At 35.6% G+C, this 12281-nt stretch overlaps 2 protein-coding genes across 4 annotated transcripts in view; both read right to left on the bottom strand.

The window, feature by feature from the left end:
* LOC132188599 (probable polygalacturonase) overlaps positions 1 to 808 on the bottom strand; it is a 3095-nt gene extending 2287 nt beyond the window's left edge. The window contains exons 1-2 of the mRNA XM_059603107.1: positions 706 to 808; positions 213 to 551 (exon numbers count right to left, since the gene is read on the bottom strand). Coding sequence (XP_059459090.1) covers positions 213 to 551; positions 706 to 741 — 375 coding nt within the window. The 5' untranslated portion in view covers positions 742 to 808. The remainder of the gene's footprint in view (positions 1 to 212; positions 552 to 705) is intronic.
* Positions 809 to 5681: 4873 nt separating this feature from the next.
* LOC132186850 (mechanosensitive ion channel protein 1, mitochondrial) lies at positions 5682 to 11610 on the bottom strand. 3 transcript variants are annotated; one of them, XM_059600946.1, is made up of 7 exons: positions 11525 to 11610; positions 9971 to 10900; positions 9585 to 9862; positions 8650 to 8750; positions 7878 to 7985; positions 6303 to 6524; positions 5682 to 6084 (listed from the first exon to the last, which is right to left on the bottom strand). In XM_059600946.1, the coding sequence occupies exons 2-7, from the start codon at positions 10807 to 10809 to the stop codon at positions 5971 to 5973; spliced, it is 1662 nt and encodes a 553-aa protein (XP_059456929.1). In that variant the 5' UTR covers positions 10810 to 10900; positions 11525 to 11610; the 3' UTR covers positions 5682 to 5970. The 3 variants fall into 3 exon arrangements, with proteins under 3 accessions (XP_059456929.1, XP_059456932.1, XP_059456930.1); XM_059600949.1 differs by having other exon boundaries at positions 6378 to 6524; XM_059600947.1 differs by having other exon boundaries at positions 9971 to 10832.
* Between the last annotated feature and the right edge of the window lie 671 nt (positions 11611 to 12281).

Below are 12281 nucleotides of genomic sequence, written 5' to 3'. Positions count from 1 at the left end.
TTTTTTTTTTTTTTTTAATTAGAATTTTCATTTCTTATATATATATATATATTAAAAAAGATGCATTTTGAGCATTTTAACAGAAAAATTGGTAAAATTAAATTCTAAACTTTTAAACTTTGGGATCATGATGGCAAAACCGCTTATACGGAGACGCCGTAAGTGAAATTTCCCCCCTTTAAAAAGAAAAAGACGAATAAAAAAAAAAAAACCTGGGAAGCAAGGAGAACAGCATCCTTGTGGAGATAGAGAGTGAAGTGGCTGGTGAGGCTGAAGCTCCCAGTCAACCATTTTCCGGCAGGAACATATAGCTGAGCTCCGCCGTCCGATGCATACTGGCTTAGATGATCGATTGCAGCCTGAATCGCCTTTGTGTTTGACGTCTTCCCATCACCAACACCACCAAAATCCGTCAGGGATGCACTGTGGCCTCTGCAGTTTATAGCTGTGTACTCAATGGACTCATCCACCAGAATCCTACCTTTTCTGCTCTCACCTCCTCCTATACTCAGCAACGCCACCACAACAAGCACTGCAACTTCCTTGCTCACCTGTAAAAACATAATGGGATTGATATTTAGCGCTCGATTTTGGTTATGAAGTGAAACCCTTTAAAACGACTTTCAGACAGCCAAACCCAGAAAATCAGTTTCCTTAAAATCTTTGTAAATGAAGAGCAGAAAGTTAAGGGGTTTGGAGGTTTACTTGAGCTCTTATGGGACCTCTCCTGTAGAACTCCATTGAGGGAGAAGGAAAATGGGAATATGTTTGGTGGTATGCCAAGGCAAATGAAGTATTTATAATGGAAAGTTCAGGTGTTATTTTGAAAATAAGAAATAAGAAATTATAATTATGGTTTTAGTCATTATTTCTATTTTTTCATATATAAATTAAAGCAAAGACTCACATGAGCAAACTGCATAAAGAGTGACGGTTAGAAAGAGTGTTTACAATTACCCACAATTAAAGTTGGTGAAAAATGTAGTTAATGTTAAGTGAGTCTCTTGCTCTTGCATGACATTATCCATTCTTCAATAACTCTTATTAATTACTCTCATTAATTCTTTTTTGACTGCTCTTCTTGAAAACACGTTTCAAGGATGGATGATGCTCCTTAATTTTCTCCCTCTTTTTATTTCTAATTAATTTTGAAGGTGATTTTCTATTTAACATTAGAGATTACAATAATCAATTATTATACAACCAAAAGTATCCTTAATTAACTTTTGTCATTTGAAAGAACAAAGAAAGAAAGTTTCTTAAGTTTTAGGATTTAAGAGTTGGGGTTATGAGTCTTTCTATATATCTAAGGTTTGGAATAAGATATATTAGTTGTTAGTTTTTATTTTTTATTTTTTATAATAATTGGAAGGTTCTATTAATGATGTGTTCAATTGAATCTTGTCTATAAGGAGTAGCTCAATCAGTTGGGAGAAACGCTTCATAAAGCGGAGGTCACTAGTTCGAATCATCGTTCCGCCTTTTCCTCTCATAGATTTGATACCTTTCTTTAGGAATAAGACTAATAAAAATCTTCCGCCTTTGAGGAATAAGACTTATAATTTTCCATTTAAATAAGGAGGATCCATTTTCATAATCTAAATTTTATTTTCATTTAAATATTTTAAATGACACAATAACATATTCAACATATTATGTGGCAACATATATATACACACCATTGAAATTCAACCCAATTTCATTACCCATTAGCTCCCAAAGAAAGATCTCATCTCGGTTTTAGTTCGATAGTAACACCCCTACACTAATTAAGATTTTCAACAATTTGTTTAGATTGGACATCACATTATGATAGAGCAGATGTATACGAGACTCATCTGTCTAAATAAATTGCTTTACTAAGCTACAAGTTTACAACAGAACTTTTAATTGAACTCACCAGGGTCACCATATTCCACCATTATTGCCGTCCCTTCTCCTATGAGTTATGACCAAACTATTACCTCTACAATCATGATTACCATAACTTATTGGATATGTACGAATATCCCATGTCTCATTAATATTAATATCATACAAATGGCTAACAATTTAAATTCATTTTACTTTAATTAATTACCAAGATGCATTTATTTTACTTTTTGGTTAAAAAAAAAAGAAAAAGAAAAAGAAGAAGATAAGATAATCAAACAGGTTTTTCTTTTAAATTTATTTTATTTTTTGGATGATGATGTTGTAGGAAGGAGAGGGTCGTTGATGTTGCTGTTGCTGCCCGTTGGACCATTCGGTTGAAAAGTAGTTAGTAGGGCCCCCTCCACTTTATTGGGATTCGCATCTCTCGTGAGCAATCTTAGCACCACCAGGTCCACTTTAGCCGACCCACTTCACGGGTGAAAAATTGGTGGGCCCCCAAGGCTGTCATGCTGTGAAATTGTCCCCATCTCATTTTTAATTTTTCCTATGATTATAATATACTCCAAACAATCATCAACTCCCCTTGATTGTTTGGGGCCCAGCTATACAAACCTCATGATTCTCTAATTATCTTTGTTTTAATCAAGATCTAATAATAACAAAGGATTATGTGCATAAGCACAACAACAAAAACAAGATCGAGGGGGCCTGGCCTAACACATGCAGTCCTACCCAACCATTACAAGACAAAAGAAAAATAAAATAAGAGTCCGTGAAGTTTTTAGTGTTTGCGAAAACATGTAACTTGGGTTGGGTCATGTGTTTAAGCAAAGTTGAAATGCAAGATTTGAAGTTCGACTTCGTTTGCAATCTCGTTTGAAGCCATTTCGAACGAAGTTGTACATCAAGTTTCCATACAAAAATCTGAGAATTTTGTTCGAAATTTGTTTGAACGAGATGATGCATCAGGTTCTAGTACTAAAACTCGAGAGCCTCATTCGTAGTTTCATAAAAAGCTCATTCGGATAAGATCGTATGATGCAATACGATCCCTTGGAACCCTAAAGCTTGTGAACGAGGAAACAGCTGAGTTTTTTAATTCTAAACCGACTTGACTTAACAACCTCTATTAATTCCTCCTTGCCTAAATAAACCCTAATGGCCTACGGCAATCAAAAAAAGCTGAGGTGGCATTTCATTGTTTTTTGAGAGTTTTCTATAAACTATGAACCTAAATATATTTTATTCCTTTCCTTATTTATCATCATTCAAACCACAAAAAAAATCTTCAACCACCAAAGTTATAGGTTGTAGGCTCGTAGCAGACAAGGTTTGTTCATAAAGGTAATTCTTGTAAAAAAAATGAGAGAAATTCTAGAGCCACAACGATAAGAGTATTGAGGAATAATCTTTCATTGTTTGTGGACAAGATTTTAGGCATATTTATAAAGAGTGAACAACTCTCTCTTATTAAACTAGTTTTGTGAGATAAGTTATGTCCACAAATTTCTTCATTGTATCAAAGTTTACCACAGGATGAATGAGGCTCACACTATTTATCCCGTGACAAGAATTAGAAAAAATACTGGCCTACACGTGAAGGGAGTGTTGAAAAATAATTTCACTTACATTACTTGTGGACAAGATTGTTATTGGCTCTCCTCAACTAAGAAATGGGAAAGCATGAATGGTGGTTTTTGTAGTATAACCGATAATGCGAGATAATGAAAGATAACGATGTTATGTTATCTTTCGGTAATGGAATGAGAAGTCAAATATTTATTTTCAAGCAAGAGAATATCACGGAAAAAAGAGAAATGAGTGCAGCAGATATATCACTCTTTTATCTCAAATAGAATTAGAATATGTTGGTTTCAAATCCCATTGTCGACCCACCCACTTTATGCACCAACGGGATTCGGCAAAACAACCCACTGAGTTGCGGTTTCCATGGGCTCCACTCTAGAAAACTTCTGTGCTGTGCTGTGCTGCAGGCTCGAGACCCTTCACGAGTAATTTATTCACTCACGAGACCATTTTTTGAACCAAAAACGTCCAAACAAAATTCCATCTGGTAGGGCCTTCTCTCTGTGTGTGTGAAAGTGCAACTCACATGCATGAGTGATGAGTCCACTCGTTTTTAAATATTGATCAGATTGTCTCATTCAATGAACAATTTCTTGGTGTTTTTCCTCTTTGGTCGGTAATTTCTTGGTGGATGAACATACTTGTTGGTGGAGACGGAATATTAATCCGTATCCATATATCATCATGGCACGCTTAGGATAGTGACAGCCACAGACAATTGCTTGCATGTGGAGGCAACCCAGCTGTTAGAGTTTTCTTGGTATATATTATATTATATATGCATATAACATAAGCAATTGATGTGAAATGATAAATGAGTCTCGTTTATTTGGGCGGCATGAATAGATGTCCCAAAAAAACAAATAGCCAAACGTTGAAGCCTGCGTGGTTCCCACCTAGTGATTATAGAGTTCGTTAATTGTATCTCGCTTTTTCACCTTTCTTCTATTTCGTTGCTGGATCAAGATCCCTTCGAATTAGAGGAGATCTCCAATTATCTCTAATCATTAATTTGGACTGTTCATTTTTATCTAACGGTCTAGATTGGTCAACTAAAATAAAAAAACAAATTATTATTTAAATTTTAAAAAAAATAAATCAAAATTAAAATAATAATAATAATAAAAAGAAATGGGCCACCCCTATTGTTGAGAGGGGTGGCCTTTGCCCTTGGGCTGGTCCAGCCCTAGGGCTAAAAAAATTTTAATTTTTTTTAATAAAATGAGTTTGGCCTTTGGGATGGCCGATCCACCCCATTTTTCTCTCTTTTTTTTTTTTAATTTTTTTAATTAAAATAATAGTTTATTATGTTATTTTAGTGGACCAATCTGAACAGTTGGATGAAAATGAACGGTCCAAATTGGTGATCGGAGATAATTGAAGATCCCCTCTAATTCGAGGGGATCCTGATCATTTTCGTTGCCTTGGTTCGCATGGCCAAAATTGGTGCTTAAGGGGGTAGAGTGGTCCACGGCATGGCCACCACGGTTGGGAGGGCGGCGCATGGCGCTCACGAATGGGAGACGAGCTTTTGGCAGAGCGCTGTCACGAATTTAACATCTCGAAGACTAACGCACTGAGGGCTCCGATCCATGAAAGACGAAGGGGCTTTTGTAGATACTAGATAATGGTGCAGATGAGGCTTGCTTTTCGAGGATATTCCATTAGGGTGGGCCTTCAATTCCCGATTCTAACTCTACTGTCTAGGAAGAAGGAAGTGCTCTTGATCCAGCTGCAACTTGCTCCTATCCAAGCTAACGCTGAATGCCAAATGGATAATTGGCCATTCATTTCACACTGTGCTCAAGATTATTCAAGAATATAGGACCTGTGGCATATAATAATGCTAAAGAGCCTGTTAAATAATGCATTCACAATCATAGATGTTAAATCTATACTTGATTTTTAAAATCAACGATGAAGATACCATACTGTGAAAGCAATTGTAAGAATCCTTACAAATATATTTCTGTTAGCCATCTTCTTGGGGGTCTCTGTTGCGGGTAACTTGACATCACCAACTGCGACCATTTTCACTGCTCAAGCTTTCCAGGGCAATGAACCTAATGGTAACCATGCAATGTGGTGATCGCTGCTTTTGATCCAATTTGTAACTTAAAAATCGAATTTTGCTTTAGGGAGGGAGGGGATGCATAAGACTCAAATATTAATAAAAAATGGAAATTTAAACAAAAATTCCTCGAGTCAAAAAAATCATGTGACAAAGTCCAAGTATCCAATTTTGTGAGCTTTGAGCCAGTAATGCATCACATCGATAGAATGTCATCCACTTTTCAAAATTCATTTTAAACGAACAGCGCTATACTAAACACAAAAGGCATTCAATCATGACACTCAATATAAAAAAAGGGAAGAAAAAAAAAAACTATACATCACGATTCACGACTCATATTTTCAGATCTTTTGAATTCATGTTTGTCAGGTAAATGTAGCAGATGCAGACAAGTTAACCGTCCAACCACCACATAATTATTTTCATTTGCCATATCACCCACGGGTCATATCTTGCGAGGAGCTGCCCAATGTAGCACCATGCTTCTTAATTATCTGGGCTGATCGCAGCAGAATATCTTCTTCTGTGGAGTATAACTCATCTTTGCTCTGTATACAAACAAAAGTTTTAACCAGGTATTATTAGTCAAACATACATACATACATAAAACAATAAATGAATATTGAAACATGGTAAAATTATTAGGAAGGGAGATGTATCCAAGTATTAGGCATTGTAATCAAAGCTTCAAGGAAAAGAAGATGAAAGAACATATTACTGAAAAAAGAATTCGTCCCAAAAAGAGGGAGAGGGGAACAAAATTTACCATATGTGTGAGATTACATCCAAGAGTTAATTCAGCATAAGAACTTTCTATTCGAGAGAGGAAACAGTAAGGGACCTCCTTTCCCAGGAAGACTCTTGGGTTTGATCTTAGCATACTCTTTATATCGTTTGAGATAAGGGGAATCTTGTTCAAATCATCAACTTGCACGGGGATTTTGGTCACCATGGCACGCCATTGGGCACGTGACTTGTTCACAATCACCTACAAATTTTACAAGACGGATGCTAAGATTTCTCCCAGCCAATAAACTGTGTACAAGGTTATTCACTAGAGAAGATCAATAAGAACCACTTTCTAAATGAAAATAATGAATAGTGCAGACAAATAAGAAGCACTTTCTAAATGATAACAATGAATGCTACTTCCTAGGAACTACTACTTTGCGGTCTTACTTTGCATGTATCACAGTACACACAAGGACCTGTGTGAGTGTTTGTGTGAGAGAGGGAGAGAGGGAGACAGGGAGAGAGAGTACATCACTAATTCTTTTCAGGCCTGAAGATAACCACTATTATGTGCAAGACATCTAAAAATGAATGCATGCAAGTGATTGATCAAGCACTAAATGCAACTTAGGTAGACAATGGACCCATCAAATATTTACAGGCAAGTTACCCAAATAATTGTATGCATATCATAATGACTGTCAGAGATTTTTGCCTCAGTGAAGTATTGTGATGTGAATGTATACATATGAGCACAATCAATATAATTAATAAACATTTTAATACAACATATTAGCATATCTCTGATAGTACCTATAACGGCAAAAATTCGAACAAGTACGTAACATTTCCACATGATACTGTACAAAATACTACTATATCACTTGATCTTCTCCTTTTTTTCCAACTCTTGCAATCACAAATGTATGAACTTTGCAGGGTTTGCTTTAATAATCTTGACCAAATGCATTGTTCAGGAAATCAAAAGAATTGCTATACATAGAAATAGAACAATAGGGGATATTTTCCCCGTATATAAGGAATCTTCATTAAGAACATCAGTCATTATAAAGATTTAGCAACTACAAATGTGATTTCCAGAAAACAATAAATAAAATTTTTGATAGTTACTTTTAAACTAAAAGCAGTCACCGAATCACTTCCAACAGTAATGGCCAAGTAATTTGTAAACCACTTATTTGATCTCAAGCCAGATTACGTGTTAAATACTAGTAGGCATTCAAAGTCATTCTTCCTCCAGAAAAATACCCCCAATGTGGCAAGTAAAAATGCTCAAAAGATTAGCAGACTCTGCACGGAAATTACAACTAAAATAGATTAACCAAAATTAGTATGGAATAACTTGAGGAAGCACCTCAATTTCAGTGTTGGATCCAAATCATGGATGCACTAGCACTATATGGCATTGAACAGCGTATTGTGAAATGGTCCACTTAGATGATTCAGCAAAGCTAAAGATTAGTGCGATTAATGGATTTCAGTATGATATCTGCCCGTGCATGTACGGTCTGCTGCTGATGCAATTGATAAGTTGCAGAGAAAAAAGAAAGAAGAGGGGGAGAGAGAGAGAGAGAGAAAGAGCACCTACCTGACTGGAAAACAGTGAATTTGGAACAATGACTGGAAACTTCTCAGCATTCAATAGCGATGTGCTAGTAAGTCCCATATCCACCACTTGACCTTCTACATTACCAGCCTGTAATAAATTGAAGGAAAATGTATATTTCAAAATAGAGAAAAGATAATAATGGATATATCATTCAAGTTTCCAGACTTTCCCAAGCTTGTTGAGTTCATAATAAATGTGTCAAAAGTATTGATTCTCTTCCACTTTTCAGACTAAATGAGAGAAAAACATTACTTCTATGGATTGCCTTTACATATTTTCCATCTGCAAAGAATGTGATGACCAAATGAACAATAAAAACCAGGCCAATAGTAGATCCTTATTTCTCATATGATGGATTAGCCATTAAGCGATAATTTCAGAACTATTCTCTATAACACAAATTCCATGGTCAATATGTAGCCAACCAAGAGCTGAACCATGCTATTACTCCGATGCATCAAAAACAGACAGTTGGAAGGCAGTCACCAAAAAAAAATTGTCTAAATAAATCATTTTAGCTATCACTTGTTCAAAAATATAAGATCCTGACAACCTGGGAACTTTTGTTTTAAGCAGACACAGTATTTAAGTGGACAACTAGAATAATTTCCTCGTTGCATTATGGTTATGCTAATTAAGAAAGATTGATTAGAGCCAAGGCATGTTTCTTACTAAAATCACAGCAAACATTTTGCCCATCTAAAATAAATTAAATGAGATCAATCCTAAGAACAGAAGATGTTCAACATACTTTTATTGTATCTCCTAGTGAAAATGGCCTTGAAAACTGCAGAGATAACCCGCTGAGTACATTCCCAAGGATGTCTTTGGCAGCAAAAGCAGTAGCAACACCTGCATAAAGATACAAGGACATAGAAGTTAGATTTTAAGAAATACTGGAAAAGGCCTGAAAGTACTTTTATAATATGCAACCCCTAAACAAGATGGCACAACTATTACCATACCAAGATTTTTTTTTTTTTCAATACAAAGAGGCAGGTAAGAGAAGAGGCACATCCAACAATTTGTAAGGACTAAATACTATATGTGATTTAACTAACTGATTAGAGAGCGAAGAAATATTAATGCATCACACGTGAAAAAATCCTTCTTTTTCTCCTCTATTCTATTTTATAGTAAGCTGGAACACCGAGGCCTATCACAGACAGCAATCACAAGGTTAAGTTTTCCATGCGACGTCAAGCATCAAAAACTAGCCAATTAGATTGCAGTAATGGCTGCAATACATCAGAGGTGGAGAAAGAAATAGTATCACAAAAGACCAATGAGTACTAGCTTAAATGGCACGTCCTCTCGCCTTAATAATTGGGTGAAGGGTTAAGGTCATGGGTTCACAACCTACTAAGTACCTGTGTAACTTACTAATCAGAACCAAAAAAAGGGGTGCCACAAAACCAGAAGATTACAATATACACATTGGGAGCTAGCTCTAGCATTTCCAAAGAACTGAACAATCAAGTATAAGAGACATAAAAGAAACAGCATTAAAAAATTGAAGTTTACTTTATTCTGAACTTTTCTTTTTCCGCAATAAGATCCTCCAGATCATCATTTATGAAATGGAGGCAAAGAGCATACCAGATTGGCAGCTAACATGTGCTCTTATACAGCTTGTTCTCTTGGAATGTAAGGTAATCCAAAAAGAGATTGGCAGCTAACACTCACCTCCGATTCCACCAACAGTCAGAACAGATTGCACAGCAACCCCACATGCCTCAGCTAAAGCCATTAAACCAATCGTGAATAGACCAACAGATGAAAGTTTGTCTAAAGTGAGTAGCACATCCCTATCAAGCCCCACTAACCAATGACCCATCAGTGCACGAGCAAACATATTCGTTTTCCACCGTTGTAAAAACCATACAAACGAAAGAATAACTGCACCCCTCCATGCCTGTGCAAGGTACTGCGATGCTATAGTGGTTGGTGCAACCATCACAGCACTGCAAATCAAAGTCATCATGATTGTGCAAGACAACAGAAAACATGATACAAAATGAAAATAAAAAATATATTATAAAGAGGCATATGTTGAACTTGGAACCACTAACATCTGTGAAAAAGCCATGAAGGTAATTAGATATCGCACTGGATCTTCCAAAGCACCCCAAATACTTTTCTCATATGAAATTTGCTCCCCAGGCAGCCTTCCAGATAGTAAAGCAGCAGGACCTTGTGTGGCATATTTGTGAAATCTCCTCAAAAGCCTAGGCATAACCACCCAAGCCAATATAGTACCAGCCAAAGTACTACCAACTGGAATAACAACATTTTTCACTTGGGGATGAGAATCAAGCAACTGATGAACATAGGGGGTCAGTTCATCAGAAACTTCTTTAGCCTTTTGCCCAATATAAGTTGTCATATCCACTATACTCTGCCAAACATCCTTAACTGTATTAACATATTCACTTCCAGGAACACCACTGTCACTAGTGTCTACTCCGCTTGCACCAGTAGCAGCTGGAACTCCTGGATCCCCAGCTTTATCAGCTTTGCCACCAAAAGATGATGAATATGACCGTTGATTTGAGAAGGGGCTGATCAAAATAAGAGGACTATTACTTCGGTAGTGCAAATTCGACAGGGTAGGTGAAAATGCAGCTATGGGTTTGTTGTTGTAACATCGAGTATAAGGAAGAGACTGGGAACCTAGTGCTCTAGAACGGATAACTGTAAAAGTTTCAGGAGACTCTGATTCTTTTGAGTGGTAATTGCGATTCACAAAAGCATGCAATGGTCTGATATAAATCTGATTATCATAGTTCACCAGTTTCATATCAGAGTTGTATGACTGAAATGAGTGCCTTTTCGAAAAAGGATTGACTGGGTTATGCAGCGATCTTAAAGTGGAAAACCTTACTCCAGCCATCATAGCCACTTGGTACATCGGAGAAGTTTACAGAGACAGTTCTGAAATTATATATACACGAACTGTCAAGGACCAAACTGAAATCAAGAACTTATAATGGAATCTGAATCTGCACATTTACAATGTGCAAAAATTAATCCAGCAAACTATTTTCCGCTATCAGAAATCCAATGAAGAAGAAATACCAGTATCAGCAAAAGTTAATTCAGCAAACTATTTTCCGCTATCTATAACCAGATTTAGGTGTTATAAATACCAGTATCCAAGCCCCAACAATGATGAAGAAACATGAAGGAAATGAAGGAAAGAATATACCAAAAAACTTAACTCTATATACAACAAGATTCAGACTATAATTCAGACATTCAAACCATAACAACGAAGACTAAACACCTATAGACATAAACCCTAAACGGTTAAAACCCTGTTCGGATGCTGAGAAAATGAAGAAAGGGAAAAGAAAACAGAACTTTGGAGCCAATGTTTGCCTTCGCATTTGATTCCAGAACGTGAACAGCTCAATCAAACTAATACAGTCGCTAGTTCTAGATCAGCTAAAAAAGAAAGAACACACCAAAAAAGAAAATTATATATATACCGAGATTTCTAGTTCAATGTACTTTCGATTATTTTGGAATTCACGCGTTTTCTCGGCATCCAAACAGAGCTTAAACAAAACGGAATTTAGACTTCTTTTTTGTTCCTGAGCAAGATGGAATTTAGAGTTACTGACCTGCTACGCTTTACTTTTGGGATTACTACGCGAATGAGATTTCTTAGAGCCCCATGGAGAATAGCGCGAGGATCATATTAGGAAGATATTTAGGTGGTATTTGGTAAATGGATTGGATTAGACACTGTACTGTAAATTGAATTGAAAAAAAAAAAGAATATTTGGTATAAAAAAAATGAAAAAGTAGTATGAAAAAAGTGAAAAAATTTTGTTTTGTAGTGATTTTTTTATTTGAATAATAATAAAAAGTGAATAATTTGATATAAAAAGTGAAAAAATTAGAATGTTTTGATGTTATTTTTTTGGGAAATGGTGATGAATAATATCTAGGCCAACTTCAATCCTTTTACCAAACAAGGCCTTACTCAATTATGATGTGCCTGTGTCCATAAACTATTAAATTAAGCTTAATTAAATAGTTAAAAAAAAAACAGCCCAATTAAATAAGAGTATAATGAGAGTCGAGTATTTAACATGTATCAGATTTTTTTATAATTTTTTTAAATCATAAATTTTTAAATTACACAATTTAAGCTGTTTCTAAGTATCGAACCTATTTAAAAGGTGGCATAGTATGGAGATAGTTTGAAAGAATTTTATTCTCTAAAAAGTTTTCTCTTTACTTTTGTTACTTGTATATGCTTGTTCTTCAAATTTAAAGATATATTTTTTGCTCTTTAACTTTTTATTTTTATATATAATATAAAGAGCAAAAACTTAATGAAAATATATTTAATTATCAATTATGATATGTTAC

Source organism: Corylus avellana, chromosome ca7 (genome assembly GCF_901000735.1).
Source record: "Corylus avellana chromosome ca7, CavTom2PMs-1.0".
Taxonomy (NCBI): domain Eukaryota; kingdom Viridiplantae; phylum Streptophyta; class Magnoliopsida; order Fagales; family Betulaceae; genus Corylus; species Corylus avellana.
Note: the sequence above shows the minus strand (reverse complement) of the source record. Positions and strands in the feature narration are given on the sequence as shown.

Bases quoted from the DNA above. Each gene is read 5' to 3' on its own strand.
- LOC132186850 (XM_059600946.1), bottom strand. From the start codon at position 10,809: ATGTACCAAGTGGCTATGATGGCTGGAGTAAGGTTTTCCACTTTAAGA. The intron at 7,986-8,649 runs GTATGTTGAACA...AATTTATTACAG, and splicing joins CACTAGGAGATACAATAAAA to GCTGGTAATGTAGAAGGTCA. The intron at 6,525-7,877 runs GTAGGTGCTCTT...TAAAATTTGTAG, and splicing joins ATTCACTGTTTTCCAGTCAG to GTGATTGTGAACAAGTCACG.